Raw genomic sequence first — 21,806 nt, forward strand, 5'->3', positions numbered from 1 at the left:
AAATCCGATCCGTCTGTTTACACGACAATCACATTAGCACATATCTGATTTAAATTTCTGATTTATTTCCACATATAAAGGAGGCCTGAAACCGATCTCGAAATATCGGAATGCATGCATTTTTTCCTGTTTACACGGACATAGATCATATCCGATATGTGTCATATATGAGCAAAAAATCGGAATTGGGTCACATTTACCTGACAGTGTAAACGTAGCCATAGTTAATCATGCATGTCAGAGCGCAAACGTGAAAAGGGTTGTGAATACCTTCCGGCTGCACTGTAGAGTACAGTTATTGCTTATTTCTAATTAACCAAGTCACACCCATTTTTATTCTTTGAATTTTTGGCTCACCTTCATGACTGCTTTGTGCTCATGCTTTTGTAATTGATTAAGGTGTGACCGTAAGGTATGGTGTTGGTTTTATGTTATTTTTGTAGATAATTCACTTTATAAAAAGCTTTTCTTATATGCAGACCTTTCTTCTAAAAAGAACAAATTTTTAAATGAAACATACTATTTGTTATTGTAAGAAAGTGAGTTACAAAGTATTTAAGAGCCTTAAATATGCAAATAAACATGCTAAACAATATGAATTTATTCTTTTATTCAGTCCTCTGCTAATGTTTTTTGAAGAGTTAATGAAAGGCATGAACTGATTTACAATGGCCAGTTCTATTAAAGTTTTGGTGTAAAATGTCTCCCTTTTTTGTGTGTGAAAAAATTACAGACACTTCAACAGTTCTTATCTAAGCTCTTTATTAAAAGTTTGAAAAAAATCTAATTGAATGATGGCAGCAATGTGTAATACACGTTTCCTCTATAGATGTTAGTATTCACACAACTGTGATATACGACTGTCAGAAGAAAAGTATATTTGATGTGTGTATACATTTTTTAAGCCCCTCTGTATATACAATATTATTACCATGATTCTTCTTCTTCTTTGTCTTTCGGCTGTTCCCTTTCAGGGGTCGCCACAGCGAATCATCTGCCTCCATCTAACCCTATCCTCTGAATCCTCTTCTCTCACACCAACTACCTTCATGTCCTCTCTCACTGCATCCATAAATCTCCTCTTTGGTCTTCCTCTAGACCTCCTGCCTGGCAGTTCCAACCTCAGCATCCTTCTACAGATATATTCACAATCTCTCCTCTGAACATGCCCAAACCACCTCAATCTGGCCTCTCTGACTTTATCTCCAAAGCATCTAACGTGGGTTGTCCCTCTGATAAACTCATTCTTAATCCTATCCATCCCTGTCACTCCCAAAGAGAACCTCAACATCTTTAGCTCTGCTACCTCCAACTCTGCCTCCTGTCTTTTCTTCAGCGCCACTGTCTCTAAGCCGTAGAGCATCGCTGGTCTCACCACTGTCCTGTACACCTTTCCTTTCATTCTCGCTGATACTCTTTTATCGCACAACACACCTAACACTTTTCTCCACCCATTCCAACCTGCCTGTACCCGCCTCTTCACCTCCTTTCCACACTCTCCGTTGCTCTGGACCGTTGACCCCAAGTACTTAAAATCCTGCACCTTCTTTACCTCTGCTCCCTGTAGCCTCACCGATCCTCCTGAGTCCCTCTCATTTACACACATGTATTCCGTCTTGCTGCGGCTAACCTTCATTCCTCTGCTTTCCAGAGCATACCTCCACCTCTCCAAATTTTCCTCCACCTGTTCCCTGCTCTTGCTACAGAGCACAATGTCATCTGCAAACATCATAGTCCATGGGGACTCCTGTCTTACCTCATCTGTCATCCTGTCCATCACCAGAGCAAACAAAAAGGGGCTTAGAGCCGATCCTTGATGCAGACCCACCTCCACCTTAAACTCTTCTGTCACACCTACAGCACATCTTACCACTGTCTTACAGCTCTCATACATGTCCTGCACCACTCTAACATACTTCTCTGCCACTCCAGACTTCCTCATACAATACCACAGCTCCTCTCTTGGCACCCTGTCATACGCTTTCTCTAAATCTAAAAAGACACAATGCAACTCCCTGTTACCTTCTCTGTACTTCTCCGCCAGCATCCTCAAAGCAAATACTGCATCTGATGTACTCTTTCTAGGCATAAAACCATATTGCTGCTTACAAATGCTCACCTCTGCCCTTAACCTAGCTTCCACTACTCTTTCCCACAGCTTCATTGTCTGGCTCATTAGCTTTATACCTCTATAATTGCCACAGCTTTGCACATCTCCCTTGTTCTTAAAAATTGGCACCAATACACTTCTCCTCCATTCCTCTGGAATCCTCTCACTCTCCAAGATCTTGTTAAACAAACTTGTCAAAAACTCTACTGCCACCTCTCCTAAGCACTTCCATACCTCCACAGGTATGTCATCAGGACCAACAGCCTTTCCACTCTTCATCCTCTTCAACGCCCTTCTCACCTCACTTCTACCAATATTTGCTACTTTCTGTTCCACAACAGTCACCTCTTCTACTCTTTCTTCTCTTTCGTTTTCCTTATTCATCAACTCCCTAAAATACTCCTTCCATCTTCCCATCACCCTCCTGGCATCTGTCAGTACTGTACATTTCCATCTCTATCTTTAATCACTCTAACCTGCTGCACATCCTTCCCATCTCTATCTCTCTGCCTTGCCAACCTGTACAGATCCCCCTCTCCCTCCTTACTGTCTAGCCTAGCATACAAGTCCTCATATGCTCTTTGTTTGGCCTTTGCCACCTCTACCTTCACCTTACTCTGCATCTCCCTGTACTCCTGTCTACTCTCTTCAGTCCTCTCAGTGTCCCACTTCTTCTTAGCTAGCCTCTTTCCCTGTATACACTCCTGGACTTCCTCATTCCACCACCAAGTCTCCTTGTCCACTTTCCCCTTACCTGATGATACACCAAGTACCCTCCTACCTGTCTCCCTGATCACATTGGCTGTAGTTGTCCAGTCCAGTTGCACCTCCTGACCACCCATAGCCTGTCTCAACTCCTCCCTAAAGACTTCACAACATTCTTCCTTTCTCAGCTTCCACCACTTTGTCCTCTGCTCTGCCTTTGTCCTCTTCGCCTTCCTCAACACCCGGGGTATTTTACACACGACCATTCTGTGTTGTCTGGCTACACTCTCCCCTACCAACACTTTGCAGTCACTGATCTCTTTCAGGTTACAACGTCAACACAAGATGTAGTTGACCTGAGTGCTTCTGCCTCCACTCTTATATGTCACCCTATGTTCCTGCCTCTTCTGGAAGAAAGTATTTACCACTGCCATTTCCATCCTCTTTGCAAAGTCCACCACCATCTGTCCTTCTACATTTCTGTCCTGAAGACCAAACCTGCCCATCACATTTTTATCACCTCTGTTCCCTTCCCCAACATGTCCATTGAAGTCTGCACCAATCACCACTCTTTCACCTCTGGGGATGCTCTGCATCACTTCATCTAACTCACTCCAGAATTTCTCCTTCTCTTTTAACTCAAATCCTACCTCTGGGGCATAACCACTAACAACATTGAACATTATTCCTTCAATTTCCAGCTTCAGACTCATCACCCTATCTGATACTCTCTTCACCTCTAGAACATTCCTTACAAACTCCTCTTTTAGGATAACTCCTACTCCATTTCTTTTCCTATCCACACCATGGTAAAAAAAATTTGAACCCTGATCCTAAGCTTCTAGCCTTGCTACCTTTCCACCTGGTCTCCTGTACACACAGTATATCCACCTTTCTTCTCTGCATCATATCAACTAACTCTCTTCCCTTCCCTGTCATGGTCCCAACATTCAAAGTCACTCCTAAACTCTTGCCTTTCCTCTTCTCTCTCTGCTTACGAACACGCCTTCCTCCTCTCCTTCTTCGACCAACAGTAGCCCAATTTCCACCAGCACCCTGTAGGTCAACAGCACCAGTGGCGGTCGTTGTTAACCCGGGCCACGACCGATCCGGTATGGAAATTATATTCTTGATTCGCATTATTGATTTGGCAAATGTTTTACGTCGGATGCCCTTCCTGACACAACCCTCTGCATTTATCCAGACTTGGGACTGGCACAAGAAGACACTGGATTGCGCCCCCCCGTGGTTGCATTATTACCATGATTGATATGCTGTTTATAGGAAGTGCAACCTCTTTTACGTGATTGGTCATAGTTACTTTGAATTTCGCAAGAGACATTTCTGAACTTCTGGTTTTATTAATGGTTTCATAGGGGCAATGTTGTTTACAAGACAACTAGCAGATAAATGTATTAGAGATATAGCCCAACTATCATACAGGGGAACTTTGCAGGTCAGAATCCCCACAGCTGAGCATTTTACACAAGGTCTTAATTGTTTGTTTTTGCATCTTCCGATTTACTAGTAAACTGTGAAAACGTTTTTTAATTTAGCTGGCAAAGACATGTTCCAATTATACACAGTATCTGCATAAAAATTGGATAAGATGTTAGCAACTTAATAGATCTGAAAGAAAATTATAAAAAAAAATATGCAGGCTTGGACTAAGCTGTTACTTGCACTCAAGGACAGAAAACTATTTGAGAAAGTATGTTGTTTAGCCTTGACAAAACTAACTAGATGGGTTACACATGGGTCAGTAGGTCAGAGCGCAGCTGCCTGCCAAACCCCAAATTCAAAACCTGTCACATTTCATCAAGAAACACATCTGATAAGTGCCTCTTTTATTACTGCTAGTTACAATGAGTGCAAGTTTTTGCCAACATACTGATAGCTTTATGACTCACCTCACCATCTTGTTTACAGCCATCATGAGATACAAAATAAACTGCCTTCTAACAAAGGCTAAATTCCAAATCCCTCTCCAATTCCTGAAAGGCGGCACTACTACTTCTGGTGGAACAAGTGATTCTACTCCCAACTTAGCAAACAAGCCTTCCATTTTATGCCATGTAGGAGTCAACCCTGAAACTGTTACTTAGCTGAGGCTATTCTAACGTGGATTAAAGATTTACAAGAGTGTCTATTATGTTTTATTCTCCCTGCATAATATTAATAGGAACTACGTAAAAACTGTTGCCTACAATACTTCCATTCTTTTTTATTATTAGAGACCATAAATGGAATTTGCCAAGTAAGAAATGTTGGGACTTGGATTATATGGTCTTTGTCTTTCAAGAAATTCTATATTTAAGAATATAGTACCAAATATAAATGTCTTTAATAAGGGGACTTATTGCTAATAAGCAACTTCAATTAATGGAACTTCTTACCTTTATACAACTGAACTCCACATTTGTTCTTAGCATCAATATCATGTACCCAACATGCATTCTTAAATCAGAAAAAAGGCCTCAGTTATAAGCAATTTTATTCAGAAGGTACAAACATTTATGCTTTTGGAACCAGAACATTCACAGATAGAGTACAATTGCATTGCGTGTGCGCATGTTAAAGTTCCTGTTTGTCAGACACCCTTATAACAATCTGTGCACATTTAAATTACTAAACGTATAAACCTTTAAAATTTTAACCTCTCCCACTTTCCTCTTTATGCAGAAAGGAGATTCAGCAACATCTTGGTTATTGCAATGATTTGCAATCAAAAAATCTGAAAGTCAAATATTTAAACAGCAAGATTAATATTGCCAACAACTCTGATCAATAAATGTGATAAGTTTTAAAAGCATTTTACACAAATAAATGGCTAAAAATGGCACTATACAGTACATTTAAAAGTTTATGCTCAAATGTGCCATGTTCCACCTAGCAGCAGTTGAGGTCTACACTTGACCGGCTGGTGCAGCAAACACCATGAAGTAAACAAATGTGTTCACTCACCATGTGCAAACCTTATAACCAAAAGCCAAACGGGAGTACTGCAATAAACAAGTACACACTGTAAGGCTGTCGTTCTGCGGAATTTGCGGGCCAATTTGCCCTGGTACTTCTCTCCTGAGTGGTTACAACCCTGCTGTTTAGGGCCTGGCTGTGCCTGAAGTTATTAGTCAGCAAGTATGGAGTCATGCTGTTGTTGAAGTACACACTAGTGCTGAAAAGATCAATCTAGTAATGAGAATTTTTTTTTTTTTAGACAAATTATCAAACGCGTAATATCCATTTGTTTTCAAATTTCATTCCTGTCCTTTACAGTACTTACCAAATCTTGGCTGACTTCAATGGGATCTTCAAAGACGGTCCATATGACAGATTCATTGCATGGTGGTGTGGTCAGAGAGCCGAGGTAACGGTAATATTTAGTCTGATCCACGCCTTCAAGCAGACTGTCCATGGTAATGGGCTGAGTTATTGCCACTGTATCACCTGAAAAGCATTTTGTTCAAATAATCTTGGATGCAAGACATGCTGCAGATTTCTCCCAAATGTTTGTAACATGGCAATTTTTGGGCCACCATCTGAAGGAAAATACGATCTTACAACCAATTACCTGCATTCGCGATACTGGAGAGATACGAGGTCAGGGTCTTCCAGCTCTTAGGTTTACCAGTGTCATTGGTTGCCTACACATGAGTGACAGTTGGTGTCTTTGTAACAAATTTTGTGAAAAAATAAATTAACATAATAGATTATTTTTTTGTCCCTATATTCTTGACTTGACTTACCCATGATCTGCATTTAATTATGAAATCCCCCCAGCATTAATATATTACCCTATTCTATTGTTCTAGTGATATTCACCCTAAATTGCACAACTGAACACAAAAAATTGGCACAATGCTTCCGACACCCCCTAGGAAAAAAAAGAAAAGGAAAAAAAAAAAAAAAAAAACATACAATATCCAACTCTTGTATACAAGAACCATAAAAAAAAAATCTCACTGCCATTTACATAAAGGCGGTTTAAATCCCAGATTGAAACATCCTTGATTGTTTTTAGTACTCCCCCACTTTATGCCACCCCCCCCCCCCCCAAGTGACCTAGTGATAATTAGGACATTTTTTACAGCCATTACGGATTAGCTACAGTGGTGTGAAAAACTATTTGCCCCCTTCCTGATTTCTTATTCTTTTGCATGTTTGTCACACTTAAATGTTTCTGATCATTAAAAACCGTTAACTATTAGTCAAAGATAACATAATTGAACACAAAATGCAGTTTTTAAATGAAGATTATGTTATTAAGGGAGAAAAAAAACTCCAAATCTACATGGCCCTGTGTGAAAAAGTAATTGCCCCCCCCTTGTTAAAAAATAACTTAACTGTGGTTTATCACAGTTTAAAGTTCAATTTCTGTAGTCACCCCCAGGCCTGATTACTGCCACACCTGTTTCAATCAAAAAATCACTTAAATAGGAGCTACCTGACACAGAGAAGTAGACCAAAAGCACCTCAAAAGCTAGACATTATGCCAAGATCCAAAGAAATTCAGAAAAAAATGAGAACAAAAGTAATTGAGATCTATCAGTCTGGTAAAGGTTATAAAGCCATTTCTAAAGCTTTGGGACTCCAGCGAACCACAGTGAGAGCCATCATCCACAAATGGCAAAAACATGGAACAGTGGTGAACCTTCCCAGGAGTGGCCAGCCGACCAAAATTACCCCAAGAGCGCAGAGACAACTCATCCGAGAGGCCACAAAAGACCCCAGGACAACAACTAAAGAACTGCAGGCCTCACTTGCCTCAATTAAGGTCAGTGTTCACGACTCCACCATAAGAAAGAGACTGGGCAAAAACGGCCTGCATGGCAGATTTCCAAGGCGCAAACCACTTAAGCAAAAAGAACATCAAGGCTCGTCTCAATTTTGCTAAAAAACATCTCAATGATTGCCAAGACTTTTGGGAAAATACCTTGTGGACTGACGAGACAAAAGTTGAACTTTTTGGAAGGTGCGTGTCCCGTTACATCTGGCGTAAAAGTAACACAGCATTTCAGAAAAAGAACATCATACCAACAGTAAAATATGGTGGTGGTAGTGTGATGGTCTGGGGTTGTTTTGCTGCTTCAGGACCTGGAAGGCTTGCTGTGATAGATGGAACCATGAATTCTACTGTCTACCAAAAAATCCTGAAGGAGAATGTCCGGCCATCTGTTCGTCAACTCAAGCTGAAGCGATCTTGGGTGCTGCAGCAGGACAATGACCCAAAACACACCAGCAAATCCACCTCTGAATGGCTGAAGAAAAACAAAATGAAGACTTTGGAGTGGCCCAGTCAAAGTCCTGACCTGAATCCTATTGAGATGTTGTGGCATGACCTTAAAAAGGCGGTTCATGCTAGAAAACCATCAAATAAAGCTGAACTACAACACTTCTGCAAAGATGAGTGGGCCAAAATTCCTCCAGAGCGCTGTAAAAGACTCGTTGCAAGTTATCGCAAACGCTTGATTGCAGTTATTGCTGCTAAGGGTGGCCCAACCAGTTATTAGGTTCAGGGGGCAATTACTTTTTCACACAGGGCCATGTAGGTTTGGATTTTTTTTCTCCCTAAATAATAAAAACCATCATTTAAAAACTGCATTTTGTGTTTACTTGTGTTATCTTTGACTAATAGTTAAATGTGTTTGATGATCAGAAACATTTAAGTGTGACAAACATGCAAAAGAATAAGAAATCAGGAAGGGGGCAAATAGTTTTTCACACCACTGTATATGCACATCAAAGTGTGTACCTTAAGAAAGAATCCTAGAACAGCAAACCCTGTGGGATCTTTAACGTCACTTTCAGTTGAATTATATCCATCTTTAACATTCACTAAGTGCATCTAGGTAGAAACGGGGAAATAAGTATCAGGCAACTGCAAAAATAGATTGATGCAATAAGGTGTAGAAAAAAAAAAAAAAGTTGCATGTAATGCATTTTTAAACCTCCATAGAGAATCTTTGCCCATTTATCATGTGCTCAGATCCAGCCATGGAACTTCCATTGCCCCAGTGAAAGTGGAACTGCGTGCTGTGGTAAATGCCTGGAAGAGCCCCAGCTTCAATAATCATCTTTTCATGGTTCAATGTGACCATAACTAAAGAATACAAAATAAAGTAATTTGGGGAAAATACCATGCTTATGACATTAAGAAACAAATTTTGAACTTACTAGTTATTTCAATGACACACTAAACAAAGAACATTAGGTAACTGCTTTGCAGCTACGACTGTACTGTATGTTAAAGTTACTCAACACTCATGCAAAAAAGTAGTTGAATGGACTTTAAATACTGTAAATTTATAAAAAAAGTTGGCCATTTATGGATACAAAATAAAATATGGAAGGGCATAGTATAGTAGATACATACTGCCCCTGCCAGTGTTGGTCATTTCAGTCATGACCGTGCCATCATCAAAACCAGTCAAGCTGAATGATGTTAAGTTGACATCAGTTTCAACATTTGTGGTCACAATGTTAATGGGTGACTGGCGGCTTCCACTGCAGTATGCATTGGGGATTAAAGGCCAAGTAGATTCATCTGAAACATGCAGTACAAGCTGCCACTTAACAAAAACAGCAGCATGGCTTACAAAGCAAGTTCTACTAGGAGATAAAACATGAGTGGTTAAAGCAAACATATCTGGAGCAGTCTGAGGTGAGGGCATGTAAGATACTCAACAAAATATTTTCTTTGAATAAATAAGTTAGGTATAGAGTCCATCGTACAGAAATACAATGAGACTTGTATGTGGGCTTCAACCTGAAATATTATAGCTGATAAATGGTTAAAGCTAAAAATTAACAATTTCTACAAACTCTTTACCAATCAAAAATGGGTACTAACACAGTATTTAAAAAAAAAAAATCTAGCCATTTGACTTTGCTTGACTAAAATCCAAAAATTAAAAATCAGCTCATCTGTTGGCTAGAATGAAAGCAGTGCCCTAAAATATATACAAATGTCACTATATATATATATATATATATATATATATATATATATATATATATATATATATATATATATGATGCACTGAATAAAAGGATACTCACCGCATGATGGAAAGTTATAGCACCAAACTGAGAGGAAAAAGAGGGAATGTGAAAAAATTCCAAAAGGAAAATAAAAAGCATGCATGGAACCAATCATCAATAAACATCACTTTATCAAGAACTGTAAATTCTCTACAATGGAGTATATTTCTCTGGACTCAAGAATTGTCACTTGCCTGGAGCATCAGTACTACCAGCCACAGGCAACAACCAAGCAACAAGATGTGCAAGAAGCAACAAACCCTACAGGAAATAATTTAAAAGTTGTTGATTTTATACTTGTAAAGTATAAAATGAAGTGACCAGAAGGCAACCAAAGACTTATATAAAATAGATACAGGCTGGAGCTCAAAGAACCATACAGTATTTACAATTAGGAACATTGAGAACTTAGAGCAAAAACCATGGGGAGAAGTACTACTGTGTATGCAAGCAATGTTTCTACATAAGCTGAAAAGATTACCATTTTACTGACTTGGCCCATATTAGTCTTCTTTATGGGGGCGGTGAGGATTTCCTACTTTAAACACCAGCCTGCGCTTTGCCCCGCCCTGTTAATTAGCTCCTGGTGTTTTCTATCAACCTATAGTGCAAACTGCAGGCTGCATCAGTCACGCTAACTAAACAGTATGACATAGTTGGTGATTTATCATTTGAAAAAAAAAACTGTTTTTTTATGTGAAATTATTACATTTAGTATTTTAAAGTTAAGCAAAGACAAAACAATATAAAATGTTAAAGAGGTAAAATATTCACTTTATTTCTTGCATTTAGGCTAGTGTATTTAAATTGATTTTATAAATAAAAAAAATTTAATTTAAATTTTTTAAACTTAAAAAAAAAAAATTAAAAAGAAATTAAATTTTATAACCAAGTTACTGTATCATAAAAGTATGTTACTGCACAAAACAGAAGGTAGAGTAAAATTTAATTAAATTATTTATTTAAGTAACAGCCTAATTGTACTTTTAAAAAAAGAAAAGAAACTTGCAAGGATCCTAGATAAATGAGCGATTTATGTAGTAAGCTGAGTATTTGGACTTAAAGAAGAGAGTTGGAATTTCTACCATTGTCCTGCTAGGTTCCTAGCCCTTTTCCTGAAATACCATTGTCCTATACAATTTAGTTTTCCACTACAAACACACCTGGCTAACTGGCACACCTCAACTACTGTAACTGGTAGTGATGGCGAGATGAAGGTTCATGAAGCGCTGAAGCCTTCCAGCCAATTGGTTTACAAAAGCGTTCATTTTTTAGGCTTCATTTGCACACAAACCCTCCTACTGATCAAAGAATGTAAGACGAACAGTTGTGTTCGTAGTCATTTTGCCAGTACTGTATGTGATCCCCTCAAAGCCATCTTGCCCTGGTTGGGCATGGAAGTAATACATAATTTTGATTCAACTATGCATTTTTCTATTGTGTGCACAAGATAATAGCCCATTTAAACCATCTGTTATTGTCTCCCCCTAATAACGTGCCTGTGTTTATTTGCAAGAAGTGTTATTATATAAGATAATATATAGAATATAGTGTATTTTCGTCCCTGATACATTTTGATCAATCAGAAATGTGAAGATGGCATCATGTGTACACATCATGTTCGAGCACTGTTTTTTTCCCCTGTGCTTATACAGTAGTAACAGTATTGTCCTTGCTGAATTGTGTTGTTAGCTGCATCCAAAGCCTGGAGAAGTGGATTGCACTTTGTCAGGCCTCTACCTTCAGACCTGTCCAACTTGGGTGTCCCACTTGAAGACTAAGCTCCTGCTGGTATAGATCTTAAGGTCACTGAGGCATGCAAACCCCCTGACCACAATAATCCTTCAGGGGGGAAACTGAAAAGAAAAATCATAAAATAAAATAAAATATCCTTAATCCAGATTTTATTAATCAACGACATAACATTTATCTTAGCTGGATGGTCTAATTCTCAAAAACGTTTAACCTAAAGTAATACTTAACACACTATAACTAGAATGTTTAGAAAACTGAAAGGTTGTCTTATGAATAATAATAAAAAACTAAGTTAAAGCAGATGGACTATAGAACAGATCATATTATGTTTTATATAAAATGTTTATATAAAGTGTTATTTTTTATAGTAAATGAACAGCTCTCTTCTCTCTCCAATCCACTCTACAACAATAGTCTCCCACACGACACTATGTTAGGCTACGTCTTGACTCATTTGCATACGGACAGTGATTGGATGTTTACCGAGGGCTCAGGAGAGGAGTGTGTGTGTGAGACCATTTGACCTTGGTCTAATTCCAAAAATTAAAATAAGCTTATCTTTTGGCAATAAGGAAGCCTCCATACTGTATAAATCCTTTAATTCAATTAGTTGTCCTTTAGATAAGCTAACAAAAGTCTCCTTTAAAATTTGAATCCTCTAATACCTCTCATAATGATTATATCAAATACAAAGATCAACTCAATTACTAACACTACCACCAGGTGAACTAAACAAGAAGTTTCAGGATCAAGGATGTTTCTTATGCCTTCAGTGACCAACCTGGCAGGTCCAATACCACAGAAAAGCCAATGCTGCATGACTTAACAAAAAAGTATATAGACCCAGCCAATAAGGCCCCACCTCACAACCCACAGTACCCAAAGACGCTCTAATTGTCCACAATATGGGCCTCTGCTAAATGCCTAAATGTAAAGGTAAATGTAAATGTTATGACAGCAAACAAACAAACAATTGGACACTTTTGGGATACGTTTAATAGTAAACTTAAAAAAAAGTATATCTTATCTCCTAGAAACTTTGCTTAAAAAACTCACTGAGCACTTTATTTGGACCACATCTACTGATTCTTGCAATTATCTATTCAGTCAATGATATGGCAGCAACACAGTGCACACAATTATACAGATACTGTACAGCCCAGTCACATATTAATCACACTGAATAGGGAAAATGTGAGCTGCGGTAACTCAGGTAGTTTATGGTTACAGCATACAATTTCTGGTAGATTTTTCAGGTGTACTTAATTAACAATTAACAATCCAGGCTGGAGGAGGTGGCTTCATAATGGTATGGGATTTTTTTTCTTGGTACATTTACAGTAGGCCTGTTAATTCTAATTGAATTCAGTGAAACAACCTATTTGAGTATTGTTGTTGAGCGTATGCATTCTGTCATGGTCAAAATTTTATTTTGTAATGGCATTATCCAGTATGAAAATGAATCCCATCTGAAGCTAAAACCCATGAAAATCTTTCGGAATGTAGTAGAACAAGAGATTCAGCACATTATTAAGAGAGTATGTAAAGGATCTGCGGGATTTGCTTGATGGATCAGAATCTCAAAGAATGTGTCTAAAATCTTGTAGAATCCATGTCAAAAAGGAATGAAGCCCTACCCAGTATTAATATTTTGTTTCTAATAAAATGTATATCATTATGCTTTAGGTTAAGCTTAAATTGAACCTTTTTGATGATAATTATGCAGATTTAGCCTGCACATGCCTGCCCCCTGCCACTAAAATGCACCCCCCTCCCACACACACACACACCCCACAAACAGACACATTATACAAAGATAAAATCCAAGCACATAAATTACACCAAAGTGACCTTCTTTGTACTATAAAATTGATTTATTTTTATAAGTAGTTATGGTTTATGGTTTTTACAACTTTTTTTACATAATGAAAAATAGTAAATTAATAACATGCAAGTGCATAAATTAATGTAGGTATGATATATCTTTTCTTAAAAATATTAAATGGAAGCAAGTTTCTAGACTAAACAATCACTCTAAATATCTTTTTGTTGTCTCAGTAGACTGGAACTACAAACACAGAAACAACACAGAGTAGATAAGTGCTGTGCTGATGGACAGAGTGTGATGTAATGTGCTTTGTGAAGAATTTGGTTGTGATGTCACAACCCTGCCATTCAGAGCTTGAGATGGTCTGTAGTTGTTGATGAGAAAAGGATCAGCTGTTGTATTAATGTGCACCGTGTTGCTGAAAAGATCAATCTAGTGACAAAAAGAATTAATTAGTTAAAGTTAAAAACTTATCTGTAGTTTAAAGTTAAAATTTTTAAGTAAAAACTGCAACTATCATTTTAGAAGCTTTAGTATATGCATGCTGAAATATTTTTCTGTCTTAGTCCAGATGGAAAAAAAAGTTATCTGGCAAACTACTGTATAAATCATTTATTCTGTTTACACTTCTGTTTATTTAAATAAATAAATAAATAAATAAATAAATAATGGAACATTATTTTTACTAGGGTAAAATCTTGGTCAGTGGTTAAATAAGGGGGAATGACAAATGAATGCATGTGATGAAATAACTTGCAGGGAATTACAGATCAGTAGGGGGCATAAAGACTTACCAAATCTTTGCTGACTTTGATTGTGTCTTTAAATACAGTCCAAACCACAATTTCACTACATGTAGGTGTAGTCAAAGAGCCAAGGTAACGGTAATATTTGGTCCGATCCACTCCTTGGAGAAGACTGTCTACAGTAAGTTGATGCATAATGTCCAACAAGTCACCTAAAATCAATAGAAAGCATAATTTTAGCATCAAAATACTTTTTCTGAAACTAAATCTTTTAAGATCTATTTAAGAATAAATTAAACAGATTAAAGAAATAAGGTGATTTACAGAATCATTTGCTGATGCTACAAATTCTCCTTTGTTGAAATTTTTAATATTGGTTTGTGTAAATTTGATGACATTACAGTGTCTGTGGAAAAATCTGGAGTGATCTTTTATTTCTGCCAAGCCAATGTCTTTTGTTCCTCTCTCCCACCAAGAGTAATAAGCCTTATCACCAAAGGTAGTTACTTACTTCAAATAGTTTTGTTTATTACTACTGCTATTGCTCTGAAGAATTCTTTACTTTTCTTATTTTTATAAAAATAAAGGGATGGCGGCCAACTGGGTTTTGCAAGAAATGATGTTGTCATGAACCAGCCCAGTACATCCAGATCATAACTCAACCCAAGGTTTTCCACGTTCCCTGGGTTGATTAGCTGAGTCCACCTGTTCCTAATCTGGCAATCTACTCTTGGCTTTAATAGGAAGCTAAAAGCTCTACTCATTGCCGATGTATCTTACTTGCGTGCCTCTTATCCCATGTTCCTAGCAAGTTCTCCTAGTGCTCTATTTCTGTGTTTGACCTAGCCCATTTTTCTGGATTTCTCCACTCTCTGCTGGATAAATGCCTCATGGATTTAGCAGGGCGCATGGACACGCATCTAATGCAGAGGCACTGCCCTCGAACCAAGCAGCCCACCTCTGGGCCCAGATCTTCTACTCCATCCCTAAAGCCTCAAAGCCCTGTCTCATCACCAAGCCCCAGGTCAGACCTAGAACCCATGCAAAGGGGTTGGGCCCAGATTTCTTCCGAAGAACGTCATCAAAGATACCAATCAGGGTCCTATCTCTATTGTGACCAGATCTCCAATGCCTGTTAAAAGCAAAGCCTCTCCAGTGAACCAAGAGGCTCTTGAGGGGCCAGCTACTAACCGCTTCCCTAGCCCACATCAGCTCCTCCCAGCCATCATCGTAGTTCAAGGCTGACCTCGCACAATCTCCACTTTAATTGACTCTGGATCTGATCAAAACCTAATCTCTGCCTCAAAGGTTCAGGAACTTAATCTCACAACTCTAGCCTTGAAGAACCCATTAGCTGTGGGGGCTCTCGGTGGAACTCCTCTGCCAGTCACCAGCCAGTGTACAGCCCTGATAACCCTACGAATTTCTGGTAACCACACAGAAGAGATATCCTTCCTGATCATGCAAAATGCGCACTCACCCTTGGTGGCTAACAGTGGCAGTACATCCGTCATGGGCGGGGATGAAAGGGAGTGAACCCAATAGGAGACATTATCTTCTTAAAAGCTCCAGAGGTGTTTGGCGTGTATGCACAGCAAAAGTAGAGGAGAGAACCTGTGCATGAGAGTGAGCGAATTACCAGGCTGTGTGGGAAAATTCCTAGGGATGTGAGCGAAGGCATGCCGATGGCACAGGGGAATCACCAATAACCCGTAAGTAGAGCGCGAGATGAGATTTCCAAGAGATTCTGTGTCAGTGAACAAAGGCTTAGTTTCTGTGATCACTGCTTTTAATCTTTGATTAGGTAATCCAGCAGGAAAATACATCCTGAGTGTGATGTTGAAGCGCTCTTGTCTGTAAATTTCGGAAATCCAGAAGCACAGTCCACAGTCCTGGGCCCTTGAGCAATGCCCTTAACCCTCAACTGCTCAGATGTGTAATGAGATAAAAATGTAAGTTGCTCTGGATAAGAGCGTCTGCCAAATGCCTAAATGTAAATGTAAGATCAAAGTCGTTGAGCAGGCAACGTCATACATGCAGGGCAATACACGGAGAGAGACAATCCAAAGGGCTAGGCAAAAAAAAATCCAGAAAACGGCAAAGTCGACACAGAAATAGAGCACTCAAAGGGCCATCACCACATCTTGACTGCCTCCATGGCTCCCTCAACTTCAGCCCCTGCCAGCGGCAATTATCATTTGGGTCAGACAGCCACTGCCACTTCCAGAGGCTAAGGATCTTTTCCCTTTGCACACTCTGCACCTTCCCCCTGATCCTCACCTCTATTTGACCTCTTCCCAGGTTCCTAAACCACATTTTTGTGAAATAAAAAAGCACTTTTTTCCCCAACCTCCATCTCCTGGTGTCTGTGTTTTTGCTTGCCTAGTACACATAGAGTATTTGGGTTAAAGTTTAATTATTTTTTAAGAAATAATGATTATTGACAGGTTATTATGATTGCCTTTCTGTTTAAGGACATTTGATGTGCCGTTTTCAAGCAGCTTCCTAGTTGGGTCAGTATAAAAGAATTATATCAGTACCTTCATTAGGAATTTTTGATAAGAACGAGGTGAGGTTATTCCAGCTTCCTGGTGTACCACTGTCATTAGTTGCCTTATAAGATAATAATAAACAGTCACAATGTAAAAACTATGTATACGTTATCAAGGTAACAAAGCAACTGTTTAACATTTTCAAACCAATTAGTATAGCAAAGACGTACTTCAATGAAGAAACCAAGGACAGCATAGCCTGTTGAGTCACTGGCAGCAGCTGTCGGGGATAGATCAGCCCTAATGTTTACTATGTGCATCTAAAAGGGAAAATCACAAATGCTAAATCAAATTTAATTATTTTTTAAGTTAGGTTAAATTAAGTCTATTTTACTATTACAATTTGTATGCCAGCTGTTGTCACACCTCCATTGCATACTGTCTGCCATCCACAGTGTGTTCTGATCCAGTGATAGACGACCCATTGCCCCAGTGAAAGTGAATCTGGGAGGAATTGTACTGATTCTGAAGACCTCCTCCTGACACACTCATCATGTGATCATCAAGTGCAATTTTCACTACGGAGGAAAGGAATTTAAAAATGCAATGTCTTAATGAAAGTCAATAACAAACTTTACCAATGGGTGCCCACTATAGCCTCAAATTCTTGTTTAACAAGTGTAAAACCTGCACCTGAAACTCTCTGTGCATTCTATGCTTTTTTCTGCTTACCAGAATTGTTGATTAGTTTTTTACCTACTTGACAGAATCAAAAAAAAAAGTCTGGCCACTCCTTCTCTGACTTCTTTTACCAATAAAGAAATTTTGTTTGCCAAGCGTTTTTGTATTTGCTTTTTGTTTAAACTCAAATCACCACTCCTTCACCACCACAACAGATGAAATAATTTGTTTGTAGTGATGTACTGTTTGTTTTTTACCAAACATGGTGCTGTGCTCAATGATACAGGTACCATGTGCTCATTGGTCTCGTGAGTCCAAAGGCTATTGTTCCAATACAATTCTAAAGACTGATAAAAAAAAGGACTGCTTCAATTTATCTTTTGTTTTGTCACTGCACACAATTGTTATGGAAATATACAGTATTTGGGGGTGAGGTCTGCGGCGTTGGACTCTTTGCCTACTGGCAAAAAGTTTATCATCATTATCATTAGTTTACTGTATTTCGTTACCATGTACTGTACCTACATGTGCAGTGACAATAAAGTAGAATCTAATCTAATTTAATGTAATATAATCATATCACGCTGCGTATGTGGCCTATCAGGCAAAGATTTTACAATATTCACAGATTTTAATACAATCAATCATTCATTGAATATGCAAGTTTGTTCCAATGGCACAACCCAGAGTACCAAAAGAATCAGTTGCTAGGAGCCAGGCACAATAGCACACCCCAGATGGCTTGTGTAGTATTTCCCCAACGTCGACATACGTAAGGGGAACCCACATACTGTAATACTGAGCTTAATGTTTGGAGTTTTATTGTTATGCCTGATTGGTGAATATAGTCAGTGCCTTAACTCATGTTACTAACCTGTCTTTCCAGTGTTTGTGATGCTTAAGACTGTGGAGTTGTCACTAAAGCCATTAAATGTAAAGGCTCTCAGGTTGTTATCAGTCGTCACATTAGCAGTTACAATATTAATAGGAGACTGACGAGTGCCACTGCAGTGAGGTGATAAAGTTGCCCATGTGTTTGGATCTAAAGAGAAAATCATCAAATAAAATAGAAGAATGCAAAATACAGAGCAAAAAAACAATCACAATTTTAATGGTAAAAGTAAATTACAAAAACTAATTTGACTTTTTACTGCATTATTTATAGTATTTCACAATACTACACTTTCACAAGTGAGTAATTTCTTCTCTCGTCTTACTTACGCTTCACACACATGCACACATACACAGTGCGTGCATACACAAACACACTAACAGAATCACTTAACTGTCAGAAATTAATTGTACTTTTTTCGAGGGTAAAGTTAAGGTTAATTAGTTTTATTTTTACTTTATATTTGTATTAATTATTTTTATATATTTATTTTTTTGGGTTGTGGAATATATAAGGGCAGTAGACCAACTGCCCTTCTGTCAGACAAGATTCTCTCATCTATACTTTTATAGATATACAGTACATCTATACAAGCCTTGCAATCTGTGGCATGACATGACAATGGTTTGCTTCCAACCTAGAAAATAAGTTGTATAAGGTGACATGGAGAGGATCCATATCTGCCCTACACACACTTTCTAGGCTCAGTACTTGGTCCTATTCTCTTCTTCTACTACACAGTCTATGAAAAAAAAAAAAAAATTGACAAGGTTTTGACAGGAGGACCAATCACCTGGGGTACTTGGTCCTATTCTCTTCTCCTACTACACAGTCAATGGTCTCTTGTTAAGGTCCTATCATCACATGGCTTTTTATACCTTTGTTATACAAATAACACCTTCCTTTACCTTCCTCAGACTCTTAGGTTTCCACCCAGACTTTGAGATGTCTGTCTGGCAGACATCTCAAAACTTAATCTCAGTTAAACCAAACCGCTGTTCACCCCAGGTGATTGGCCCTCCTGTCAAAACCTTGTGATCTCCCTGGACAACAGTGGAGTAACTTCTTAAGTCGTTGCCCACAATCTTGGGGTAACTCTGGACAATCTACTTTAATTTTCCCAACATATGGATGACATTACATTGCTCTTGTCAATTTTCTTTTCTTTTTCTTGTCAATTTCTTTTTTACAACATCAGCAAAACATTGTGGTGCTAGTCTCTGCCAAATGCCCAAATGTAAAGGTAAGTGTAAACAGTAAAATATACAGTAGTAGCACATAATTGTAAAAAGGAAGGACAATATTAAATGATTTTCACAAATAACTATATGACTGAAAATAAATAACTGGAAAGTGTGGCTGCATTTACTGTATATTCAGCCCTTCTGAGTTAATACTTTGTAGAAGCACCGTTCACTGCAATTACGGCTGCAAGTATTTTGGGGTTATGTCTGTACCAGCTTTGAACATCTAAAGAGTGATATTTCTGCACAGTTTTCTTTGCAAAATAGCACAAGCTCAGTCAGATTAGGTGGAGAGTGGCTGTGAACAGCACTTTTCAAGCCACAAATTCTCAATTGGATTTTGGTCTGGATTTTGACTGGGTCATTCTAACACCTGAATATGATTTGATCTAAGCTGGTGCTGTTTGTTCAATAATGCTTTCTAACAGCTGTATTTAAACTGAGATTAAATTACACACAGGTGGACTCTTTTTACTAATTGGGTATTTTGGTTTCCTGGATTTTAGTAAGGGGTATCAGCATACAGGGGGCTGATATATAATGCACACCACACTTTTCAGATTATTTTTATTTTTATTTTTATTTTTTGCTAATTTTAAAAACCATTCCACTTTAAAATTATGTTCCATTTTGTGTTGGTCTATCGCATAAAATCACATACATTTGTCACAGGATTGTAACATGACAACATGTGAAAAGGTTCAAATGGTAGAAATACTTTTGAAAGGCACTGTAAATAAGTTTACAGCAGGGAAAAATAGTGTTACTAACAATGACTGTTTAATTAACATTTTTAAAAACACCTGTGACGCGACAAAATGATACATATACTTAAATGCCCCATTGATGTAATGCTGTATATCTATATGGACTGCCTCTCATTCAGTGAAATTGCTTGGTTAGAACTGACTGTACTGTAAGTGTGTGCCTACTGTATGTGTGTACTGTGTGTGTGTGTGTGTGTGTGTGTGTGTGTGTGATTAGGAGAAATGTAATCACATGGTTATAATAATGATGTGTCTAATTGCTGATTATAAGTAACAGTATAGTGTAATGAGGAGCTAATTATGCTTTTAAAATGATGAACAGTTCTTATCATAGTTTAGATACGTACGTTACTAATTATAATTAGCGTAATTAATGTGCAATTAAGGTTTCAGATAGATAACAATGGCAAAAGATTGGAAAAGGTTGACGTACATAATGTCCTGGTCTTTTATTCTAATAGCATAAAAAGAAAACAGGATAAACATGTTTGGGGATCAGTTAACTTTAACATGCTTATTCAGTTGCAAGTACAGAAGAGAGAAACATCATCAGCTGTTTGCACACACACACACACACACACACACAGTATATAAATCGAGGAGAGGAAAACATACTCAGGATTACTTGTTTTGTGCAAACTATACATATGTGTTGATCTAACTTATTCTGTTTATTTTCAATCATTTTTGTTTATTGTTAATATTTTACTCATAATTGATGTTTCAATATTATTGATCCTGAAGCATTCTTTTTCACAACAGTGTACTTATTTTTACTCTTTGAATATCTAATATTGTCTCATTATTTTAATATAAGCTATACTGTATGTATATCCTTTTATATATATATATATATATATATATATATATATATATTTTTTTTTTTTTTTTTTTTTTTTTTTTTTGCATATACAATATATGGCTAAGACTATTTTTCTACAAATACAATTGAATAGTAATTTTACTTACTGCATGATGGCAAGTTATAGCAGAATTCTGAAAAAGTGACATAAAAAGGTTACAATGTTATCAACAATGGCAAAAATAAAAGAAGAAGAACACAAAGCATAATAATAATAATAATAATAATAATAATAATAATAATAATAAGATGATCTAGTGTGTTAACAGGTGCAAATTTATAAAAAATCTCACCTACCTACTGAGCCTTCACTATTAACCATGGAAAGCAGACAGGCAGTGAGAAATGACACAAGCTGTAAATTCATCTGTATACACAAGACAGTGTTAAAGAAATATGTCGATATTGAAAAAAAAACTAAATAAAAAAAAAAAAATTCAACATTAAAAGACATTCAAGTTAACCGTTAAAAATCTTTCAAATAAAATAAACGATAGTATTAGTGTAAAATATAAAAATTAAAGATAATCGTAAAAGCTGCTACACACATACATACAAACATACATACAGTACAAACATCCTAGTTTTACCTTTTATCAGAGACCTTTTACTGCAGTTGATTAGAATTTTTAAAGTCACACGCTTTCCCTTACATATATACTGTGCATGGGTGTGTCTTGTGA

The 21,806-nt window shown here is 37.6% G+C and overlaps 1 protein-coding gene across 1 annotated transcript; it reads right to left on the reverse strand.

The window, feature by feature from the left end:
- Nucleotides 1-5,478: 5,478 nt before the first annotated feature.
- On the reverse strand, nt 5,479-21,481 carry LOC128541267 (uncharacterized). The gene is made up of 15 exons (XM_053511616.1): nt 21,421-21,481; nt 21,231-21,257; nt 18,233-18,400; nt 17,104-17,255; nt 16,908-16,997; nt 16,726-16,798; nt 14,234-14,397; nt 13,684-13,871; nt 9,189-9,424; nt 8,764-8,915; nt 8,568-8,660; nt 6,387-6,459; nt 6,099-6,262; nt 5,780-6,004; nt 5,479-5,549 (listed from the first exon to the last, which is right to left on the reverse strand). The coding sequence occupies exons 1-14, from the start codon at nt 21,443-21,445 to the stop codon at nt 5,792-5,794; spliced, it is 1,818 nt and encodes a 605-aa protein (XP_053367591.1). The 5' UTR covers nt 21,446-21,481; the 3' UTR covers nt 5,479-5,549; nt 5,780-5,791.
- Nucleotides 21,482-21,806: the final 325 nt, after the last annotated feature.

Source organism: Clarias gariepinus, chromosome 14 (genome assembly GCF_024256425.1).
Source record: "Clarias gariepinus isolate MV-2021 ecotype Netherlands chromosome 14, CGAR_prim_01v2, whole genome shotgun sequence".
Taxonomy (NCBI): Eukaryota; Metazoa; Chordata; class Actinopteri; order Siluriformes; family Clariidae; genus Clarias; species Clarias gariepinus.